Consider the following 22878-nt stretch of genomic DNA (forward strand, 5'->3'; position numbering starts at 1 on the left):
TAAGCAAACAGCCTCTGTGCAAACAGCCCCTCTGCTCACATCTCCTCCGTCAGGCGCAGAGAACGTCAGAGAGAGAGAGCGAGATTAAAGCAACAATCAAAAATCAATACGTGTGCTTTTGTGCTTTTAAATATGCAGAGCACCGCAATAAAGCGGCATTTTTTTAGAGGAGCGTCAGTATCTTTTAAGCAAACAGCCTCTGTGCAAACAGCCCCTCCATCAGGCGCAGAGAATGTCAGAGAGGGTGAGAGAGAGGCAGAGGCAAGCAAACAATCAAGCTCCGCGCGGGATGCATATCTTATAGCATTGAGGAGTTTTAGTTAATATGTAATACATGCTATGATTGGGTAGCTTCTAAGCCATCCGCCAATAGCGTCCCTTGTATGAAATCAACAGGGCAAACAAACTGAGGAAGCGTGTAGCATAAATTAAAAGACCCACTGTCTGCAGAAATCCGCGAACCAGCGAAAAATCTGTGATATATATTTAGATGTGCTTACATTTAAAATCCGCGATAGAGTGAAACCGCGAAAGTCAAAGCGCGATATAGCGAGGGATTACTGTAATTGAATGTAGAATATGTATTGTTTCAAATCAAAATTTAATTCTAGAAAAAGCAGTAAATTATAGGCTAGCTCTCTGGCACTCTATTAGCACATCATGAATTTTTAGAAACATATGAAACTACTAGTAACAAAAAATAAAAAATAAAAGCTAGATGCACTCATACACATAACTAGCTTTATTTACACAAGACCATTTTATAATCCCCCATGGTTGCAATGGAAATTAAAATTACAAAATTACAAAATATATGACTGAATAAAGACTGATGTTGAAATATTCCAAGTAACGCAATTTATTAAAATTACACATCTCCATGAAGGAATTTATACAGAATTACATAAATAAAGTATTTTCTCTTACCTGCCCAAGGATTTGAAAAAGACTCACTTGCACTGTCACCTGAGCAAAGAAAATGTAAACTTAAAATTAATATCTTGTGTTTTACATAGAAAACAGAAAAACATTCATAAAACAAAACAAAAGGAAAGCAAAAATAAATTACTGAAACAAACAATTATACCTGTTTATTAATATAAATTGCTTTGTTCAATCTCCAAATTCATGTTAACATTATTTTATTAATCAATTTTAGATACCTTATTCTCCATAGCTTGGTGAGAAACTTTAGCTGGAGAATTCACCAGCTAAAGATGAATTCTTGCAAGTGCATCCATCACCTATTCACTCAATAAAATTCTGTTTTTAAATCTCTTTAAGCAGACTTCTGTAAGGATGAATTCTATGTGGGCAGAGTTGCTAGGTAGATATGATTTCCCCTCAGCAAATATAATAATAAATGTATATGCCTAAAATGTCTGTTCAGTCATTATCACTTAATTACACACTATGTGTGTGCTACATCTCTCTCTCTCACTAGCCATCATTAGATGCACACATGTACAAACTAATACCAGCAGGAAGCAGGCAATATTTTTGTAAAATAATGCAGCCCTTTTTGCAAAATAACACAATAATTATTGTAAAATAAGGCAATTTATTTTTGAGTGGTGGGAATAAGCCTCCACTAAATTCACAAGCATTTAGGAAAAAATAAAAAATTAACATTCAATAAGGTTTGATTCCAATTATGAGAGTGATTCTCTCTTTGTTTGGACTTTCTTGTTGGATGTCTTTTTAGTTTAGGAATATAGAAGAGTCAACACAGATATTGCTTATGAGAGCTTGCTTAGAGTTACAGAAACTAAAACCACTGCCATTCACAGTTCAGACAGTGCTCCAGATCAGTCATATACTATAAGTAGAAAAAGCTTGTCATCAGTCATATACTGCAAGTATAAAATGCTCACCCTTACCTTGTAACTGCACTTTGAGCTGATAAAGAGCTGAAGGCTGGCACTGGAGGCATTATCAGAACTACCTGTATGAAGCTTGGCAAATATCTCCGTTTGTGATGGAACACTGAAAGAAAAGAAATTGGTATCTGATAATCAACCTGCCACTACTCAATTTTTAGTGCTGAACTTAAATAAAATAAATACACAAAGTGGTTTTCATAATATAAAGATATGAAAATAATAATTATTAACTTAATAATAAACCAATTAGCTACTTTACCTAATTCACATGTCTTTGGGGATGTGGGAACAAACTAAACTACCCAAAGAAAAACACATGCAGACATGGTGATGAACATGTAAACTCCACAGACAATGACCTAGAACCAGGATCTAAATACAGGAAGTTGGATCCATGATGCAGTAATCCCTGCAACATGGTGGATCTTTAAAGATTTTAAATGCAAAAATTAAAGTATTTGATTTCCACTTGCAGTGACAAAAGTGGTAGCACTGCTACCTCACAACAAAAAGACTAGGGTTTGCCTCCTGGGTGCTCTCTGAGTGGAGTTTGAATATTGTGTCTGTGTTTCATCTAGGTGCTCCAGTTTTACTCCACAGTCCAAAGACATGCAGGTTAGGTGAACTAGCATTGTTAAATTGTCCCTAGTGAGCATTTGTGTGTTCAACCTACGTTGGACTAGCCTTTGGTCCAGGAGGCTGTTATTATAATAATTATTATAAAAAAATAATCTTGACCCCTCTGCCTTTGAAAATTTTAGACCCATCTCTAACCTGCCCTTCTTAAGTAAAATTCTAGAGAAGGCAGTCATTTTGCAATTAAATGACCACCTCAAACATGCTATTTTTGATAAATTTCAGTCAGGCTTCAGAACAAATCACAGCACAGAAACTGCACTCGTTAAAGTAGTAAATGACTTGTGGGTAAATGCAGACAGTGGCCATTTATCTGTTCTCACCCTCTTAGATCTGAGTGACACATTTGACACCATTGATCACAATATTCTTAGAAATCGCCTTAGTCAATGGGTGGGCCTCTCTGGCACGGTCTTAAATTGGTTTGAATCCTACCTGGCAGGTAGAAAATTCTTTGTTAATTGTGGTAATCACAACTCAAAGACACATGATATTCTATATGGTGTTCCACAAGGCTCTATCCTGGGTCCGCTGCTTTTCTCAATCTATATGCTTCCGTTAGGTCAGATTATCTCAGGTTACAACGTGAGTTACCACAGCTATGCTGATGACACACATCTGTACTTATCAATAGCACCTGATGCCTGGTGACTCTCTCGATTCACTAACACAATGTCTTACTGGTATTTCTGAATGGATGAATAGTAATTTTCTCAAACTAAATAAAGAGAAAACTGAAATTTTAGTAATTGGCAATAATGGATTCAATGAGGTTATTAGAAATAAACTTGATGCATTAGGATTAAAAGTTAAGACGAAAGTAAAAAACTTAGGGGTAACTGTTGACTGTAATCTGAATTTTAAATTGCATATTCATCAGACCACTAGGACAGCATTTTTTCACTTAAGAAACATAGCAAAAGTTAGACCTCTTATATCATTGAAAGATCCTGAGAAATTAATTCATGCTTTTGTTTTCAGTAGACTAGATTACTGTAACGCACTCCTCTCAGGACTACCCAAAAAAGACATAAATCACTTGCAACGAGTGCAGAATGCAGCTGCTAGAATCCTAACTAGGAACAGAAAATCCGAACACATTTGTCCAGTTTTGATGTCACTACACTGGTTGCCTGTGTCATTCAGGATTGACTTTAAAATACTGCTTAAGGTTTATAAAGCCTTAAATAATCTCGCTCCATCTTATATATTGGAATGCCTGACACGTTATATTCCAAATCGTAACCTTAGCTCTTCAAATGAGTGTCTTCTTATGATTCCAAAAGCTAAACTTAAAAGAAGTGGTGAGGCGGCCTTCTGCTGTTATGCACCTAAAATCTGGAATAGCCAGCCAATAAGAATTCGCCAGGCAAATACAGTACAGCACTTTAAAAAAACTGCTGAAAACACATTACTTTAACATGGCCTTTTTATAACTTCACTTTAACTTAATACTGATACTCTGTATGTTCAATTCATCATAATAACTATTCATAGTGGCTCCAAAATCCGTACTGACCCCTACTCTCTCTTCTGTTTCTTTTTCCGGTTTCCAGTTGCTGCCGCCGCCACCACCACCTACTCAAAACATCATGATGCACCAACATTGGTCTGAAACCCAGAAGTCTACGTGACCATCATCATCAAGTCCTTCCATGAAAACCCTGAATACAAAGAGGACTGTTTGATTTATGTTAGGTAGATTGCCCAGAGGGGACTGGGCGGTCTCTTGGTCTGGAATCCCTACAGATTTTATTTTATTTCTCCAGCCTTTAGAGTTTTTTTTTTTTCTGTCCACCCTGGCCATCGGACCTTACTTATTCTATGTTAATTAATGCTGACTTATGTTTATTTTTTTATTGTGTCTTCTATTTTTCTATTCATTTTGTAAAGCACTTTGAGCTACATTTTTTTGTATGATATGTGCTATATAAATAAATGTTGATTGATTGATTGGCAGTGACATTCATGTCTCTGGTGACTCTTCCTATGCAGCCTGTAGATGGATTGGGAGAGCATGGGGGGTCATGTGGTCGGTGGAAAGGGGTGTGTGGTGCTCCCGATATCTATGCAAAAGGACGAAGGTCCAAGTCTTTTGAGTCCTGGTGCTTCCTGTCTTGCTATATGGTTGTGACACATGGACGCTATCCAGTGACCTCTCTGGAAAATCCTTGGGTACCGTTGGTTTGACTTTGTGTCGAATAATTGGTTGCTCTGGTTTATTTTTTTATTGTGTCTTCTATTTTTCTATTCACTTTGAGCTACATTTTTTTGTATGAAAATGTGCTATATAAATAAATGTTGTTGTTGGTTATGATTCGACAAACAATGGATGCATTTTGAATTGAACTATCATCAACGTAAATATTCTGCTAGAGTGTCTCATCATTAACAGTAAACATTTACTGTAAGTTGTTGTGATATTTCTTAATGTTAGAAAAAATGGTAAGGAGAAAAAAAACAAAAAAAAACTTTTTAATTAAAGTCTCAGAATGTGTACAGAATTAATTTATAATATTTAACAGAAGTGAAAAGTATTTGGGAAGCATTGTGTACCCTTATTAATTTGGATTGTTATCTCCTGATGGATAGATTAAACAACTGCCATATATTAAACACATTTCTGCCTTTGCATAGGCAAAAAGGATAAAATATTTGCCTCATGATTTTACTTTTATGTTACAGATGCATTTCTTTTTCAACCCCTTAATAAGCTATATTATCATTACTATTAATATTTAAATATATTATTACAGAATAATAGATATTAATACAGAAGAATATGATAGTTTAATCTGAATAACATTGATTATAATGCAAAACTTTGCCAAAAAACATAAATGAAAAAAAAAAAAAAAAGAGTACAGTAAATATAATAAAGTTTGTAAGCATACCTTGCAGCTACAACAGTGTCTTCATGAAACCATGGCACTCTAAATCTGTAAACACTAGGCATTCTCTCTGCAAAACAGAAATATCTTTCTAAGTACTGTAAAATTAGAGGAGTCTGACACACTAGAGACAATAAAAAATTTTACCTAAATAGTATAGTAGCTAAAATGAATGTCCCTCATTCATATAATATACATTTTCTTGTAAAGGTTTGCCATTCGAATGTCATCTTTTCAACAGTCTGACTAAAGAAAATGTGAATGTACAGTTGAATGAGCAGCTATAATAGCCTTGGTAAGTGTTTCCTAAAGTGGGCTGACATACACCTGACAGTATGTAAAACGTTTTCAGGGAGTACACTGAAGAAATCTATTTAATTGTTCCAGCTTTTTTCTAGCTTCATACAACAATTAAATAAAATGTAATACATTAAAATAATAATATAGAAAAAAATTATTTTTTACGATAACAAATATATTTAGATTTGTTACATTTAAAATTCAGAAGAAGAATAGTGTGTGTCCCCCATGATCAATGCAAAAAACAAATACTGGCTCAAAGGATGAAAGACAAAAGTTAAATAATTTCACTGACATGGAGCCCTAATGATACCTAAAAATGAGTAATATAGAATCAGATATCTTCACACTAATTTTATTGCAACGCAAGCAGTTTCAACCCTCGTAAGAAATTGTTTTGTTACTAATTTAGTATACAGTACATATAAAGTTCATAATATATCGAGAAATGTGAAATTTATGTGCATTAGTCCAATAAAATATCACAACCATCACTAGGCCCAAATTAAACTTGCCCACAAAAGTATATGTAGGTAAGACTAAAATCTCAAAAGGGGTACACATTAACTGAAAATTTATCATAGTCCATTAGACCTATTATTATGATATCTGATTAGTTATATCAAAAAATGGTTAAACATACTATGAAAAATAACCTCATCTTGCTCAACTGGAAGAATCCTAGCCCACCTTTTTTAACTTCGTGGGTAACTGATGTCATATACTATTTAAAATTGGGGGAAAAAAATCTAATTCTCACTTAGAGAATATGTTCAAAACTTTTTAAAAACGTGGCAGGATCTAATTAATAATATTTAGGAATAAGCATTTATATTGGGGAAAAGGATCGTCTCCTCTTTTTTTCAACTCTTAAAGTTCTACTCTGGCTGTTGGCCTTCCTCTTTTTCTCATAGGTGGGGGTTGAATTGAATTTATTTTTGTCAAGTTTGACTTGCTTGTATGGAATGTTACTTGCTTTTAATAAATTCAATTAATCAAAAAAAAAAAAAAAGAAAAACAACTTCCTTGTTTACCTTGGAAATGTCTGCATTTGCTTTCAATCTGTATTTTAAAAGCCTGATGAACCTGAAAAGTAATACATTAAAATTCTAAGTTTGCTTTTTAGAGTCAGTTTATGCAGTTAATTAAACTATGAAAACATGCTATTGCCCGAGTAAATGCACATAACCTTTGTAATCAGATTATATACAGTATACATTAGGTTCCATATTTGCCTAATTATAATTACATCTAGAGAGAGAAAGAGAAAGAAAATATATTGTATCTTTACTTATTGCATTGACAAATGGCCTCAACAAACATTTTACAAATAGAACAACCAATAAATAGAAATGTAACTAAACAATGCACTTATACAATTTGTATTATGTTTAAATTGTAGTGTATTTAAAGTGAATTCATAAAAGCAACACGGCAAAAACAGTGGGATTAATAATTTATAATTTACTGCTTTAAGGAACAAAAAGTATATAAAATAGCATAAATAATCAGCTCTGTTTCAAGGTAGTCTTGAAAATTCATGATACTTAAATTTGACTAAATCTCTTAAAATCTCCTGCATTTCAGTCATAGCGATTTTTTCAATGAAGCAAACTACATGCAGATATTACACTGAGCACATTGTTGCACACAATGACTTGTAGTTTCAATAGGGATTAATCACTAGTCACATCCTTTGATTGCAAACTTCATTTCAACATTCACATAAATGCAATAGATTGCCTTAGCCAAATACGCACCACTCAAATTACCACTTCAAGATAAAAATAAAGCAGTAATTCAAAGAATGAACAGCCTACAGCTTTGAAAAATTGTGTATGGGTTTTAATTTAATTACAAAGAAAAGCAGAATTGAGGGGTTGCCTTAATAAAAGGGAAGTAAATTCCTGGAGACTGGGTCACATGGATAAAGACAGACACCACATTACCATCACTAAAAATGTGTTAAGGTAGGTGGGTGATATACTGTAGTTGTGCATTCTTATATGACATAAAAATGACAGAGTATTTTAATTGAAAATACGAAAAACATCCTGTCTTGAAATGGTTCTTGGACTATCTAGTGATCCATCTTACACTAACTTCTACACTTCGTACACTAATGTTTACACTGCAAACCCATTAAGTATGTGCAATTTGGTATTTGGCACTGTTCTCCTTTAGCCAGGACCCCAAAAAATGGTCACCAGACCACTCACAGAACTCATGCAAGGGGAAAATTTTCAAACCTACTTATTCCATTTCAGGCATGAGGAAGATTGAAGAATATCCCAGCAGTATTGTTTGTCTTTGCTTCTAGCCCAAGGTACCAGTATATTCCAGGGACCATTCATTGATACTGGACCCGTATAAAATATCAATTTAATGTAATACACAATGACTTTCAGAATATGGGAGGAAAACAGGAGTTGCCGGAGAAAATCTCACACCGATGTTTGGAGAAGTTGTAAAATTGTTGTAGATGGTGACTGAATCAGAAAGTAAACCTGTGGGTTCCTGCAGCTGTCGGTGCATACTAAACTTGGTTCTTAGGCAGACCTAGGTATTTTTATGTCACATTTCAGATTGTGTGATACTATTGCAATTTTTGTTAATTAATAAATGATACTGTTTGTTTCAATAGTATTTTAAAATATTTTTTCTTCTTTTTTCACTTGTGGAGATTTGCCTTTTATCTTGGAAATTTTAAGCTCGGTTTAACCTTTTGGATGACCTGAAACTTTCTATTTTTCTTCACCAGTGCAAAGAAGTACAAAACATGCCATTCTCTGATCATTTCAGCATAGTTTCCAATAACTAAACAATAAAGAGGAATAACATAATCCATTTTTTATTTAATTTTAAATTGTTAAATATTTTCTGTCTAAAGCTTACTATTTAAACCACAAGCAGACAGTTTTCCTTATTACAAGAATTCATTGTCGGTTTCCATAATAAGTTATGACACCCCCCTATAAATAATATGCTTCAAATATAATTCTACAATGGTTAAAAGATTTCCTGGATTTAAAACTCCAAGATGTTGTTACCCAGACCCAATTATTTACAGCTTCTGGCCTTACTCCAGGAGTGTAGACACAATGTACATTTGATACTACCCTTTCAGAAAATATCAAATTTACCATTGTTACCACTGTAGAAATATCGAATTCAGCTGCTGAAAAAATATGTAATTACTTCAGGATGGAAAAAAACTCATACTTCCAAGTAACTGTCTAACAGATACCTTTAGCAATATACAGTATTATTACTTATTTAATTCAGCTTTGGTATGATTAATGGAATGTGCTAGTTGTCGTTACTTTCCTCCACTCACCCTATTGAGGTGTCTTATAGGAAAGGGGTATTAAGAATTTAGCTTTTTGTTTTTCTTCTTGTGGTATTTCAGTATTTGCAACATGTGACAACAATCACTTAAATATTGTATAAATGTCTACAACTTTTATTTTAAACTATAACATACTGTATACTGTATGTGTGTTTACAAAGAAATAACTCGAAAAATACCAAACTTACCCTTTAAATTAGAAATAGTCATTCAAGCTTACAGAAGATTATACAGTACAAGATAAACTCTTTTTCTTATAGGAGATAAAAAGAAAAAATCACTTTTATAAACATTTCTGGCACTAAAAAATTGATTACTTGGTAAGTTTTAAAGCTTTTTTTGCAGTGGGACCCAGGTTTCTATAATCTCCATTATAAAACAGAATAGGGGGCTACTTTTATTTTTTTTATTTTATAAAATATGCTGCACTTTAGAACTCAATTTCATGTGTTAATTTAATATATACCAGGATTGTGAAGAAAACCCTCAACTTGAATAATCCAAACTTATCCTTTAACTTATTTCATTTTCAATTTACAGTTCCAGGTGAAGATTAGAGTAGTAGCCACTTGAACTGATCATATTATTAACTATTCAAAAAGTGGCAAAAGAATTACACACTTATTTGGATGTGCCAAGAGCAATTGGGAGATAGAATCCCTCCAGCTATGTTATCTTAGGTTAGGTTAGATAAGGTAAACATTATTACGATTATCCCAGAAGAAAATTTGTTGACAGCAGGAAAGTACAAAAAAACAAACAAAAAAAAACCAAAACAATGACACTGATCGCACAGATTCAAGAAAATAAGCCAAGACACAACATGACAGTAACTATTCTAATCAACACACACACTCATAAGAATACTGCAAACAACAATAATTGTGTTTAATAGTACACAAAAATAATTCAGATTTCACTGCTATAATGTAAAATGCTATACCTCTAAGAACAAAATAGTTTATTGTGTTTTTAAAACCCTAAAGGCATAATATGGGAGATGGTTCAATCCCAGTTGGGTGTTCTAACTCATTTTAACTACATTCATTCTGAACAAATCTTGTACAACTGTAGCCCTTATTATGCTGTTAGATTTTTTTTTTTGTTTTTTTTTTTTAATTAATATTGTACGGTTTATAATAAAAATGTTAAGCCAGCAATGAAAAAAGACAATTAAAAATGACCTACAATTGATTAAATGATACAGCAAACTGAGGGGAAAAAACATTATTAACTGTAAAGATTATAAGTATTTAACTCAAGGACTGAATTTTGTATTAATCATGCTGCAGAGAATGATATCATTTTTACTTCTATATGATTTGATGTTCATTTAGGTAGAAAAGGAATTAAGTTTATGCACATATTTATGTGATTAACTTGCATTCTTTTAAGAGAAAATGCAGACCTCTTGATACTAACGGAACACCCTGTGATATTATAAATCAATGTGATTGTTTTTTGAATTCTTGCTTAAAACTGTAAGAAACATGTCCCTTATGGATTAATAAATAAGAATTTATTAATCTAACCAAATACAATCTAATGAAGATATTAAAGCTATAAGAATGTAATTTCTTTATAACTAATGTACTGAACTATAAGAAATTGCTTTAAACTGGTCTTGTGTCTGTGTGCTGATAAAGGTGTGTTTTTAGAAATGTGAGTGCCCTGATAACTCTTTATTTTACTAAGAAACTGTGCACTCCTGCATGTAATAAATCAGGATGTAACTGTAATTTACAGCAATCTATGTATGACCTCAAAATGAACTGTCATGTTTTTTTCTCTTTGGCTAATGAATAAGTTAGGTAATATAAAGAGGATTTTTTTCATTTAAGCAGGATTGTCTGTTCTGACCAGCCAGTGGCACTGAGCTTTAGGGGCTCCAGTCTCTTCGGAGGCATGGGCTCTGCAATCTCTCTAACCCACCGAGAATAAAGAAATTGCTTTTTATTTTATATTGGTGTCCATTTCTTTGTCGTTCCCGACTTTCAGCGACCACAATTCCGATTTTAACTTTAAGTTTATGTACTTCCAAAAAATTGCATCGGAGAGGACTAAATTATTCAGGTACAGCACTCACGGGAAAGCATTTTTGTCTGCATTCAAAGAGAAATATGTTGTGTGTCCTCTGAACATTTATGAGGAGGTGAAGGGAAAAGCCCTCTCTGGCAGGCAAACAATTCGAAAAACCCACTTTGGCTCTACAATTTCTTGACACAATAGAAACGTTGTAAGCCAATAGGCCATATAATGTAAACAATAAATATTATGAGCAGAATTTCTCAAAAAGTACAGCTGAATTTGCATTTTGAGCACACTTTACAAAGTAGAAACACAGGATACTATGAAATGTGTTACACTGTGTTTATACTGAAAAAAAAAAAATTCCTGTAAACAAATCAAATTATATAGTACTATTAATCATACTTTAACAAAAACTCAACCTTACAATTTAAAATAAGTTTGATGCTGACTTTATCATAACACTCAAAAGAAAAAAAAACTGATAAAAGAATCTGCGTGTCTACTGAATTTACAATTCAGGACTTATGATTCTATTCATATTGTCTGCATATATATAGAAAATTGATGCTGCTATTGCCTTTTATTTATTTTTAAATAAAATAATTTTACAACTATTTTAGCACTTGTAATATTCAAATATACGTGTAGATAAAAAAAAAAAATCAGATTTTTTTTTTAATTTTAGTATTATGATAAACTCAGAAAGAAACATACCTGTTACAACACCTTGATTTTAAGAACTTGGCACATATGTTCTGTATATACTATATAAAGCCCCATTAACTAGAGCCAAAAGTTTACAAAGAACTTTCCAAACGAGTGGTAAACTATGCATGTTTAAAAATAACAAACCTGATTAAATTCTTGAAGAAAAATTCTGTGAATTAGGCCAGTTGAATTCAGGACCACTTCACTAACTGACAAACCTAGGAAAAAAAGAAAAAAAAAAATTAGCTATAAAGTACACCCCCAAAATTCGCAGGGGTTACATTCCTAGAGCACCCACGAATTGTGAAAAACCGCAAATTTTGGATGGGATTAAAAAAATGCCTATTTTCATAGTTTAAACCCTAAATATGCCTCCAAAATACTTTAATTTACTCAAACTCAGTTTAATACATTACCTAAAAATAAAGAATATAAAGGTAAACCTGTATACTGTACTGCTATGTCTCCCGCAGTACAAGAATGTAAAACACTGATGTTACTGCTATATGTACTGTAATTCATTCAAGCGTGTTTTCATTGCCAGAAGCCTTAGACGGTGCAGCTCGTTTTGGCGGCATCTTGGGACTTTAACCCTTAAACTACCACATACTTGGGGGTTAATACATCCCTGGACGTCAAATACTTTTTTGTTGCACTTTAAGTAAACATCACAATTAACAAAGAAAAAGTGAAATTTTAATGGAATGCATTTTTTTCATGCAAAGAGCATCATAATTACTGCAACACTGATCATTTTACACAATGCTAATGAACTGTAAAAACTATTTAAAAATAACTACTGGAACAATATGTACAGAGTGCAACTGATGCTATGGACAAAACTCAGTAAATTACTGAGCCAACTGCGCTTGAACTGGTTGCATGCAAGCACACAGAGGTAAGCGCGGATTCTTGCAGGCTAGTTTTAGTGCAGTGGCTCAATCCCAGGGACAGTGAGTCTGCAATGCTGCAGGGTGTCATGCTTGGGTCACAGAATTACACAGAAACACAGGAGATGGTAGAGACAGGAACTTTATTCAAACACTTCAAACAAACATGTCTCTTTCAGAAGTAAAAGGAGCTCAGTATGCAGTTAGTTATCGATTAAAGGGAGCACAGTCCCCAACAGGAGCAGAGATGTCTGGGGGAGGAGAGAGAAACAAAGCAATCAGCCAAAAAGGACAGGTGCTGTTCATGCTTTTAACACTAGAATTACCAGAGCCTACGAAAAAACTCGTAATTCCGTCCCACCTTAAGCTGCTTCTTAAATCCCGTCACACCTCTCCGCCAGCGCCCTTTGTCTTCTAAATGTGCTGATAAAGAGAAGCTAGGAGCAGCCGGCTATTCCATCCCCCCACCAATTTAGAACGTGCACGAACTTCAGCTTGATTGAGTATCTGGGAGTGAAGTGGAGTTTTAGAGTGGAAATAATAGATCGTTATTTGGAACACACGCATTTCATGTCTGTTCAGTTTCTACAGTAATCTGTGTCAACACATTGTTAAAACAAACGTTTTTTATATTCTAGTAGTAGATAAAAAAATGTAGGCATAAACTATATAATGTATGTATAATGTATGAAGCCTGAAGTACAAATAGCAAAGAAACATTTTCACAAGAATAACACAATTGCGCTTTTATTCAAAAATATAACTGCAGAAACAAAAAGCCGCTTTAACATGCGACATTGACACCAATTTCTTGTAACTGCCTCCGTGGTTCAATAGACTCAGCCCCCGCTTGGGAATCAAGAAGTCACGAGTTCGATCCTGCACCCCTCCGTTTTGAGAAGTAAACTGCTCTTATTCTTACTGTTTTAGAATAAAAGCATACATTTGATTTCAGTCTGTAACAGCCGGTGCAATTTATGATCCTTGTAAAGGTTAGCTTTTTTTATTATTCACTTTTCATTCTCTCAGTCGCGTTCAGAATCAATCCATACAACCCCATCTGACATGGCTGTTTTCGCTAAAGACGCGCTATAGCTCTGCAGTGTACCACGATGCATACTAACGCCAAACTCAAGTGCACTTTTTCCATCGCCTTTTCCTGTAAGAAGCAATGTCTCTCTATGCTGTGGTTTCTATTACACACCTGAAAGAAAGGGACAATACATGTGAACATATCCAGCATACAGCAACATGCAGGGACTGGCAGGAACACTCACTAAAACTGAATAAAAAGAAAATCAAGTGACGGTGAGATACGAAGAAGGCAGCTTCGCCAGCGTATGTGTGTCAGAACCAGGTGGGGGGGCGTTAGTATGCATCGTGGTACAACGCAGAGCTATAGCGCGTCTGTATTCTGTTTCTTTTGTACTCCAGGGCACGCAGAGGAGAGAATAGTAAAGAGCAGTAAGTTCGGCTATATGCAATCATCAGACACTCCCCATCTGCCCGTTGTTTTGTTATACTTTTCAATACTTTTTATACTGCTCAAACGTGCATGCTCAAAAAATACATGTGTAATGCCACGAAAAGTGCACGCAGACACTTCATTTCGCAAACAAAACAAGTGCACTTTTATTCAAAACTACCTGTATAACCAAGAAAAAGAAAGCAAGTTACAGTAGGCGATTGATACGACAGCTTGCATGGTGCAATGCTAAGAAGTGCTGATTTTCATTCCGTGCTATATAAAATCATCACATTCAAATATTAACTGTTCCCACACACCCAAGGACTGTCCTTCCTACATTTACGACACGTGTACTTGTTGCCGTGTACACACCTCTCTGTGCTATGGTTCCTATTACACTGAATGAGCACCTGACACTGTACTTTCTTCCCTAGGGGAAGGTCCCGCATCAGAGAATTTCCAGTTCCTGCATAAATTCACACCCGATCTGACGCTGTTCGTTTTCAAATAATATTGCATTAGTGCGATTATATTTTCACATGTATTGTCTCTTTCTTTCAGGTGTGTAATAGAAACCACAGCATAGAGAGACATTGCTTCTTACAGGAAAAGCGATGGAAAAAGTGCACTTGAATAAAAGTGCACTTTTGTTATACTTTACACCAATATATGTTCCTGTGTTTGAACGACACGGGCAGATGGGGAGTGTCTGATGATTGCATATAGCGCCGAAGTTACTGGTCTTTACCATTCTTTCCTCTGCATGTCCTGGAGTACAAAAGAAAAGCATACAGCAACATGCGGGGACTGGCAGGAACACTCAATAAAACTGAATAAAAAGAAAATCAAGTGACGGTGAGATACGAAGAAGGCAGCTTCGCCAGCGGTTGTGTGTCAGAACCGGGGTGGGGGGGGGGTTAGGGTGTTTGGCGTTAGTATGCATCGTGGTACACTGCAGAGCTATAGCGCATCTTTAGCGAAAACAGCCGTGTCAGATGGGGTTGTATGGATTGATTCTGAACGCGACTGAGAGAATGAAAAGTGAATAATAAAAAAAAAAGCTAACCTTTACAAGGATCATAAATTGCACCGGCTGTTACAGACTGAAATCAAATGTATGCTTTTATTCTAAAACAGTAAGAATAAGAGCAGTTTACTTCTCAAAACGGAGGGGTGCAGAATCGAACTCGTGACCTCTTGATTCCCAAGCGGGGGCTGAGTCTATTGAACCACGGAGGCAGTTACAAGAAATTGGTGTCAATGTTGCATGTTAAGGCGGCTTTTTGTTTCTGCAGTTATATTTTTGAATAAAAGCGCAATTGTGTTATTCTTGTGAAAATGTTTCTTTGCTGTTTGGACTTCTGGCTTCATACATTATATAGTTTATGCCTACATTTTGTCATCTACTACTAGAATATAAAAAAAAGTTTCTGTTTTAACAATGTGTTGACACAGATTACTGTAGAAACGGAACAGACATGAAATGCGTGTGTTCCAAATAACAATCTATTATTTCCACTCTAAAACTCCACTTCACTCCCAGATACTCAATCAAGGCATGAGCTGAGAGAAGTTCGTGCACGTTCTAAATTGGTGGGGGGATGGAATAGCCTGCTGCTCCTAGCTTCTCTTTATCAGCACATTTAGAAGACAAAGGGCGCTGGCGGAGAGGTGTGAAGGGATTTAAGAAGCAGTTTAAGGTGGGACGGAATTACGAGTTTTTTCGTAGGCTCTGGTAATTCTAGTGTTAAGTAAGTGTAGCGAGAAGGCGTAAGTAAGCCCAGCAAGTAAGGGAGCAATGTGAAGGTAATCTAACAGCGGTTTTTAAGAGGGGGTTTTTGAGGAGCGTCTGTGTCTTCTAGGGATGCGTCCAACCCCCCCTGCTCACTAGGGGCTGCTGCTAAGATTCACACCGTCGAGTAGACGGTGATTTATTTATTTTTATGGTGGAGATTCCAGGGACGCACCCAGCCTTGACCAGACCCGCGCATACTCACAAACAGAGACAAAAACAAAGCAAACCTGTAATCAAACAGCAAATAAAGATTGTGATGAAAATGAAATAAGAAAACAACGATACTACCCCTGTTCCCCTTACGGCGATTAAACATCAAATACAACAAAGCACAAACAAAACACACACAGTAAATCATGAAAAACGCCAATGGATGAAATGTAATGATGAAAATAAATAGTCCAGAGATCCGCACGTTGAATGGGAATGTACAGATAGTCCTACCGGACTGAAATGGTGAAGACGGGAGTACAAGTTCAGGAGTGCTCCTTGTTTTGCAGGATTGCCATGAATCCACTTACAGTCCTCATGTGCACAGGAAGATGGCAGACAATCCAGACGCATGAAACGATTCAGGACAAAATGAATAAGTACAGGTAACCGAACAGAAGGCAGACAGACAGGAACTTGAAACACAAATCCCCCCCTCCCCCTTTTAAAAGCCGCATTGACATCCTTTGACCTCAACAGCCCCAGCACCCTCAGCAGAAGACCAATTAGAGCCACTGCAGGGACTGCTGGGAGTTGCAGTTTCAAATTCTATTGGCTACTTTCACCATCCTAAGTCACAGTTTTCTCTACAGTTGCTTCCTGTTCTCTCTATAGTACAGTATTGCCACGAAAAAAGCCATAAAAACTGCGGAGGATATTTGCAGTTTCCGTTAAGAATTACTAGTTAGGTTCTAAGGAAAAATATGCGAATGACTGAGGCTGCGAACTTTGAACCGCAACTTCGTGGGGGTCTACTGTATACTAATTGTAGCTCCCATGTGCAAATACAAATTTTTGGTGCACTGATATTAAGAGAGTCAGGCAGTGGTTCAAAAATAGTAAATGGGCCTTAGCTTAGTCCTTGGAATCATCAGTATTGGAATACTCTGCAAATTGAACAGTAAATTATTGAAACATCAAATGCAATATTTAAAAAATTCTGCATGTCCCTTACTGATGTTTAAATTATTATATATTAACACTGAATTTCAAGCAGTGCTAAACAAATTACTTTACAGTAATCCCTCCTCGATTGCGGGGGTTGCGTTCCAGACCCCCCCGTGATAGGTGAAAATCCGCGAAGTAGAAACCATATGTTTGTATGGTTATTTTTATATATTTTAAGCCCTTATACAGTAAACTATCCCACACTGTTTATAAATATTCCCTGCACAGTTATACAGCATAATCCCTTTGTATTCGCTTAGATATTAGGTAAGATTCATTGAAATTATGTATGTAAACACACTGTTTATATACAGTAAAATCTAAATATTACTTTAAAGATATCGAGTATCTCCGATATCACATATGTTACAGCCATTACGATAGACAGGCCACCAGCAATAAATACGTACAATGCAAGAAAAACTGTATACAGTAAATGTGTATACAGTGACACTAAACGTACGTACATGTACTAAGTACTGTAAGTAGAAAATTAATTATGGTTACTCACCAACAATGATACGATGACTTGTCCGATAACGATGAGTTTAATTTTACTGCACAACAAAGGAGAGCGTTACAGCCCTTCTAAAGGAGCCACTTCAAGCAACTGTGTAGCACCGCCATTATTTTTCTTCAATTCAAATCCCTAAAGCAGATTCCATCCAGACTAGTGACTTATTACATCCACTTACAACTCGTTTTGCACCCTGGTTAAAAGGACACTGCGGCCGTAGATCGTATATTCCTTTCCTAATGGCATCCTACATCTGTGTAGCTTTTACCTTCCTTCAACAAATCCAAAACGTTTACCTTTTCGGCAATTGTTAACATCTTCCGTTGGCACTTCGGCACAGACCCTGAAGCAGTAGCAGGAGCAGAACGTTTTGGAGCCTTAATGAAAGGCTTGAGTATGCACAAAGATAAACACAAAAGAGCACAAAAGTTAACTCTTTACATAGCGAAACACGTTGATGCTGAATGAGCAAGACAAGACTTCCTGGTTAACACCGCATTCAGCACACAGGAACTTAACTGCGTGCTCTGATTGGTTAGCTTCTCAGCCATCCTCCAATAGCGTCCCTTGTATGAAATCAACTGGGCAAACCAACTGAGGAAGCATGTACACAAAGTGAAAGGACCCATTGTCCGCAGAACCCGCGAAGCAGCGAAAAATCCGCGTTATATATTTAGTTATGCTTACATATAAAATCCGCGATAGAGTGAAGCCTCGAAAGTCGAAGTGCGATATAGCGAGGGATTACTGTATTGACAAATAAAGGATATGCCTCCATTCTCAAAAAAACAACCAAATATTAACATTTAACAATTCTTTGCTGCATTTCTTCAAATTATCCACAATTTTCCAATATTTTCTGATTAAATTTGTTCAAAGACATTAATAGCCGAAATAGTTTTGAACGCACAAGTAAGGTTTGTCTTAGTGGGACTAGAACCACTGAAAAATATCTCTGACTGAAGCTGCCAAAGGGAAAACTGTTTATCAAACCAGCAAACAATAATGTGTCTTTACCTTTGGGCTCCATGAGCCTCTAGCCACATTACAGTCTCTGCCTACCTCATTGACTTCATTGCCTATTCTGGTACCTCGGAAGAGCACATACACCACCTTCTGGCTGTTCTAACAATTTCATAAACAGCCAGCCTTCAGTGTTATTTACGGCTACCAAAGATAAAATATGGGTTATGTAATGAAACACAGAGAAGTTAAGCCAAAGGTCTTCAAAACTGTTGGCAAGTCCATGCCTTTCTTAGTTTAGCAGGATACTTGAGGAGGTTTATGTCCTCTCAGAAATGATTTATACAGATTTCATATATATATAGTGGAATGGACTCCTGCACTTAGCTAAGAATTTCAGGAGAGCTCCCGTACTGTCCACACCTAACTTCTCTTTTCAAATTCAGTCTCAGGCAGACACTTCTGAACCGTCCTGGGAGCCAGGTTGAAGCAAAGCTGTTAACAGAGAAAACTACTCAGTAATATTCATGACCTGGAAACTGATGAAACATGAGAAGTCTGATGCTGTGGACAAAGATAGAACCCCTCAATGCTACAGTAGATGGCAGGTCAAAATATAGTGAATTCCTAAGTCACCAGGTCGTTCTTAAACAGAAAAAAAAACTTTGCATATAATTAATCTTAATTCAATTAGATGGAAAAACTTAACATATTAAGTATATAAAACATAAAAATAATAATTTTTCTTCTTTTCGCTGCTCCCGTTAGGGGTTGCCACAGTGCATCATCATGTTCCATATCTTCCTGTCCTCTACATCTTGCTCTGTCACACCTGCATATCTTCTCTCACCATATCCATAAACCTTCTCTTAGGCCTTCCTCTTTTCCTCTTGCCGGGCAGCTGTATAACATCCTCTTCCCAAAATACCCAGCATTTCTCCTCTGCACATGTCCAAACAAATGCAATCTTGCATCTCTGACTTTGTCTCCCAACTGTCTAACCTGAGCCGACCCTCAAATGTACTCACTTCTAATCCTGTCCATCCTTGGCACAACAAATGCAAATCTTACCATCTTTAACTCTGCCACCTCTAGCTCTGTCTCCTGCTTTCTTGTCAGTGCCACTGTCTCCAACCCATATAACAAAGCTGTCTCACTACCATCCTTTAGACCTTTCCTTTCACTCTTGCTGATAACTGTCTCTCACAAATTACTCCTGACACTCTTCTTCACCCATTCCACCCTCCCTGCACTCTTTTTCACTTCTCTGCTACAATCCCCGTTACTCTGTACTGTTGATACCAAGTATTTAAACTCATCTACCTTTGCCAACTCTACTCCCTGCATCCCCACCATTCTACTGACCTCCCTCTCATTCACTCATTCACCCATATGTATTCTGTCTCGTTCCTACTGACCTTCATTCCTCTCCACTCTAGAGCAGGGGTCTCCAAACATCTGGCCCGTGGAGACTTTTTTATCTACGGAAAAAAATTATGGAAATTTACGAGTATCCTGCCAAGATCAGCCGCCGCTTACGTGGACGTTACGTTTTTACCGAATTAAAATAGAGGCGCGTAGTAGTGCGTTATGTTTTTCAACCGATCACTACATTGCAAAACCTTATTCGCTGCTTACTTTTTCTACTTCTGTTCACAGTCAATGAGATGATATAACGCCATTTAGTGGCAGAGTTTTTAAATGGTTTGCTGCTTGTTCAAGACTTGATTATTTTGATCACAGTTTGCCAGTTGCGGTTGACTGCTGCGAAACATGTTGCACTCTATTTTATTTAGTGATAATTTCCTTCGCGTAATTACTTATCAGTATGTATACAGTATTGGGAATGTCTTTAATTTAACAAGAATTTTCCGAATATTCTGAAGAGGAAACATTAAAAGCAACAATCTCTCTACCATAAGTGGATATATTTCCAGACTATATTCTGGTAAGTTGAACTTAAGAAATCATAAGTATTTTTAAAAATTGTTTCGGGTCATTTCCAGATATAATTGCGACGAAATGAGTTCGCATAAATCAGGTTTTTTGAGCGATATTGTGTGCAAGATACTTTCAGTTTCACTATTTATTCATGTTGAAGTCACTTTATTTTAGTGCCCAACGATGGCCGAGAAGAGGAAAAGAAAAATAGACGATGAGTGTCGGCAATTTCAAGAAGAATGGAGTTTGAAATACTTCATCAGATCCGGCGAGAAAGCATTGTGTATGATTTGCAACGAAACCGTGGCTGTGATGAAACAATACAACCTGCGCCGTCATCATCGAAGCAAACATCAGGAGAAATATGCACAGTTGAGAGGGTAAAGTTCGTGCCGAAAAATTTTCTAAATTACAAAATCAACTCACATCTCAGAAGGCATTGTTCAGTAAATCCTCAAATGAAAATGAATACTTAACTAAGGCCAGTTATAAAGTTGCCTACGTCCTGGCTAAAAGTGGCTAACCGTTTACAGATGGTGAAGTAGTGAAGGAATGTTTGTTGGAGGTGGCTGAGGAACTTTGCCCAGAAAAGTCGAAACAATTTAAAAATGTAGCTTTGGGTGCAAATACCATTGCCCGCCGTGTTGCAGACGTGGGTGAAAACATTGTGACTCAAATAGCGAAAAAAGCAAGCAAGTTCCGCCATTTTTCAATTGCAATGGATGAATCGCTGGACCGCTGTTCCACCTCTCAACTGCTTGTAGAGGTGTGGATGAAGACATGAACATAACACAAGAGCTGGCTTCCCCACATAGCATGTATGGCACTGTTACCGGAGAGGATATATTCAGTGAATTGAAAAAAACATTTGCTGATTATAACTTGGACTGGACTAACCTCAGTTGCCTGACTGTTGATGGAGGAAAGAACATGAGTGGCATAAAGAAAGGCTTGGTTGGACAAGTGAAGCAGATGTGTAATGAGAAAAACATTCCACAACCGATGTTCCTGCACTGTATTATTCACCAGCAAGCTTTGTGTGCTAAATATGTGGAAATTAGCAGTGTACTGAATCCTGTGGTGAAGATGGTGAATTTAATAAGGTCACATGGGCTCAACCATAGACAGTTCAGAGACATGTTGAAAGATACTGACACAGAATCGCAAGATTTACCATATTACACAGCAGTAAGATGGCTAAGTTGTGAGAAAGTTATGAGCAGAGTATTTGAATTAAGAAAGGAAATAGGCGACTTCCTGGAAAGCAAAGGCAAGCCACAGCCATTACTATCTGATGAAGAGTGGGTACGGAAATTGGCCTTTGCTGCAGACATAACTAGTCATTTAAATTTTCTGAACCTAAAACTACAAGGAAAGAAAAATCTAGTTTCTGATCTATACACCCACCTAAAGTCCTTCAGATCTAAACTTGTCTTGTTTTTGGAACAAGTACAGGCCAACAACTTAACGCACTTTCAGCAGTGCAAGGTCTTCATGGCTGAAGCAACAGCTGAGTTCCCCATGTCATTTGCATGCAAGATCATCAAAGACCTCCAGCTGCAGTTTCAGGAGCGGTTTTCTGACTTGGATTCAAAGGCAGAAGAAGTGAGACTGTTTCAAAACCCATTTGAAGCAGATGTGGCCAGTTGCCCAGATGAACTGCAGCTGAAGGTCATTGAGTTGCAAGCAAATGACTTCCTTAGGGACAAGTTCAAAGAAGGACTGGTGGGTTTTTACCAGTTTTTGCTCAAGGAAGACTTTCCTAATGTCAAAACTTTTGCATCAAGGTACCTTTCAATCTTTGGAACAACATACTTGTGTGAATAAACATTTTCAAGAATGAAATACGTGAAGAACAATTTGAGAACAAACTTGTCTGATGATAATCTCAGGTCACTGTTGATGTTAGGGACATCAAATCTAGAGCCAGAAATGTCTGCTATTTTGGCATCCAGGAAACAATTTCACCATTCCCACTAATACAGGTGTTCATGTGTAGTGTATCAATGTGTTATTAAATAATAACTGAATAAAATAATATTAAATAAATAATTAAAAACAACATCTATGTTTTGATTCTTTTTTTATTTGGACCTCAAGTGTGTAGTTGGCCCCCAAACTGCTGTTTGATAGTTAATGCGGCCCTCGGGCTGAAAAGTCTGAAGACCCCTGCTCTACAGCATACTTCTCCAGGGTCTCCTCAACCAGCTCCCTACTCTCACTACAGATCACAATGTCATCAGCAAATATCATAGTCCAAGGGGATTCCTGTCTAATCTTGTCTGTTAACCTGTCCATCAGCATTGCAAATAAGAAAGGGCTCAGAGCCGATCTCTGATGTGATCCCA

At 36.4% G+C, this 22878-nt stretch overlaps 1 protein-coding gene across 3 annotated transcripts in view; it reads right to left on the minus strand.

The window, feature by feature from the left end:
• pgap1 (post-GPI attachment to proteins inositol deacylase 1) overlaps positions 1 to 22878 on the minus strand; it is a 348101-nt gene that overhangs the window by 134035 nt on the left and 191188 nt on the right. For all 3 annotated transcript variants that reach the window (XM_039755984.1, XM_039755983.1, XM_039755985.1), the window contains 5 exons: positions 11943 to 12016; positions 6745 to 6796; positions 5414 to 5480; positions 1881 to 1986; positions 928 to 966 (listed from right to left, as the gene is read on the minus strand). In XM_039755984.1, coding sequence (XP_039611918.1) covers positions 928 to 966; positions 1881 to 1986; positions 5414 to 5480; positions 6745 to 6796; positions 11943 to 12016 — 338 coding nt within the window. The remainder of the gene's footprint in view (positions 1 to 927; positions 967 to 1880; positions 1987 to 5413; positions 5481 to 6744; positions 6797 to 11942; positions 12017 to 22878) is intronic.

The sequence above is a fragment of the Polypterus senegalus genome, chromosome 6, assembly GCF_016835505.1.
Source record: "Polypterus senegalus isolate Bchr_013 chromosome 6, ASM1683550v1, whole genome shotgun sequence".
Lineage (NCBI taxonomy): Eukaryota > Metazoa > Chordata > Cladistia > Polypteriformes > Polypteridae > Polypterus > Polypterus senegalus.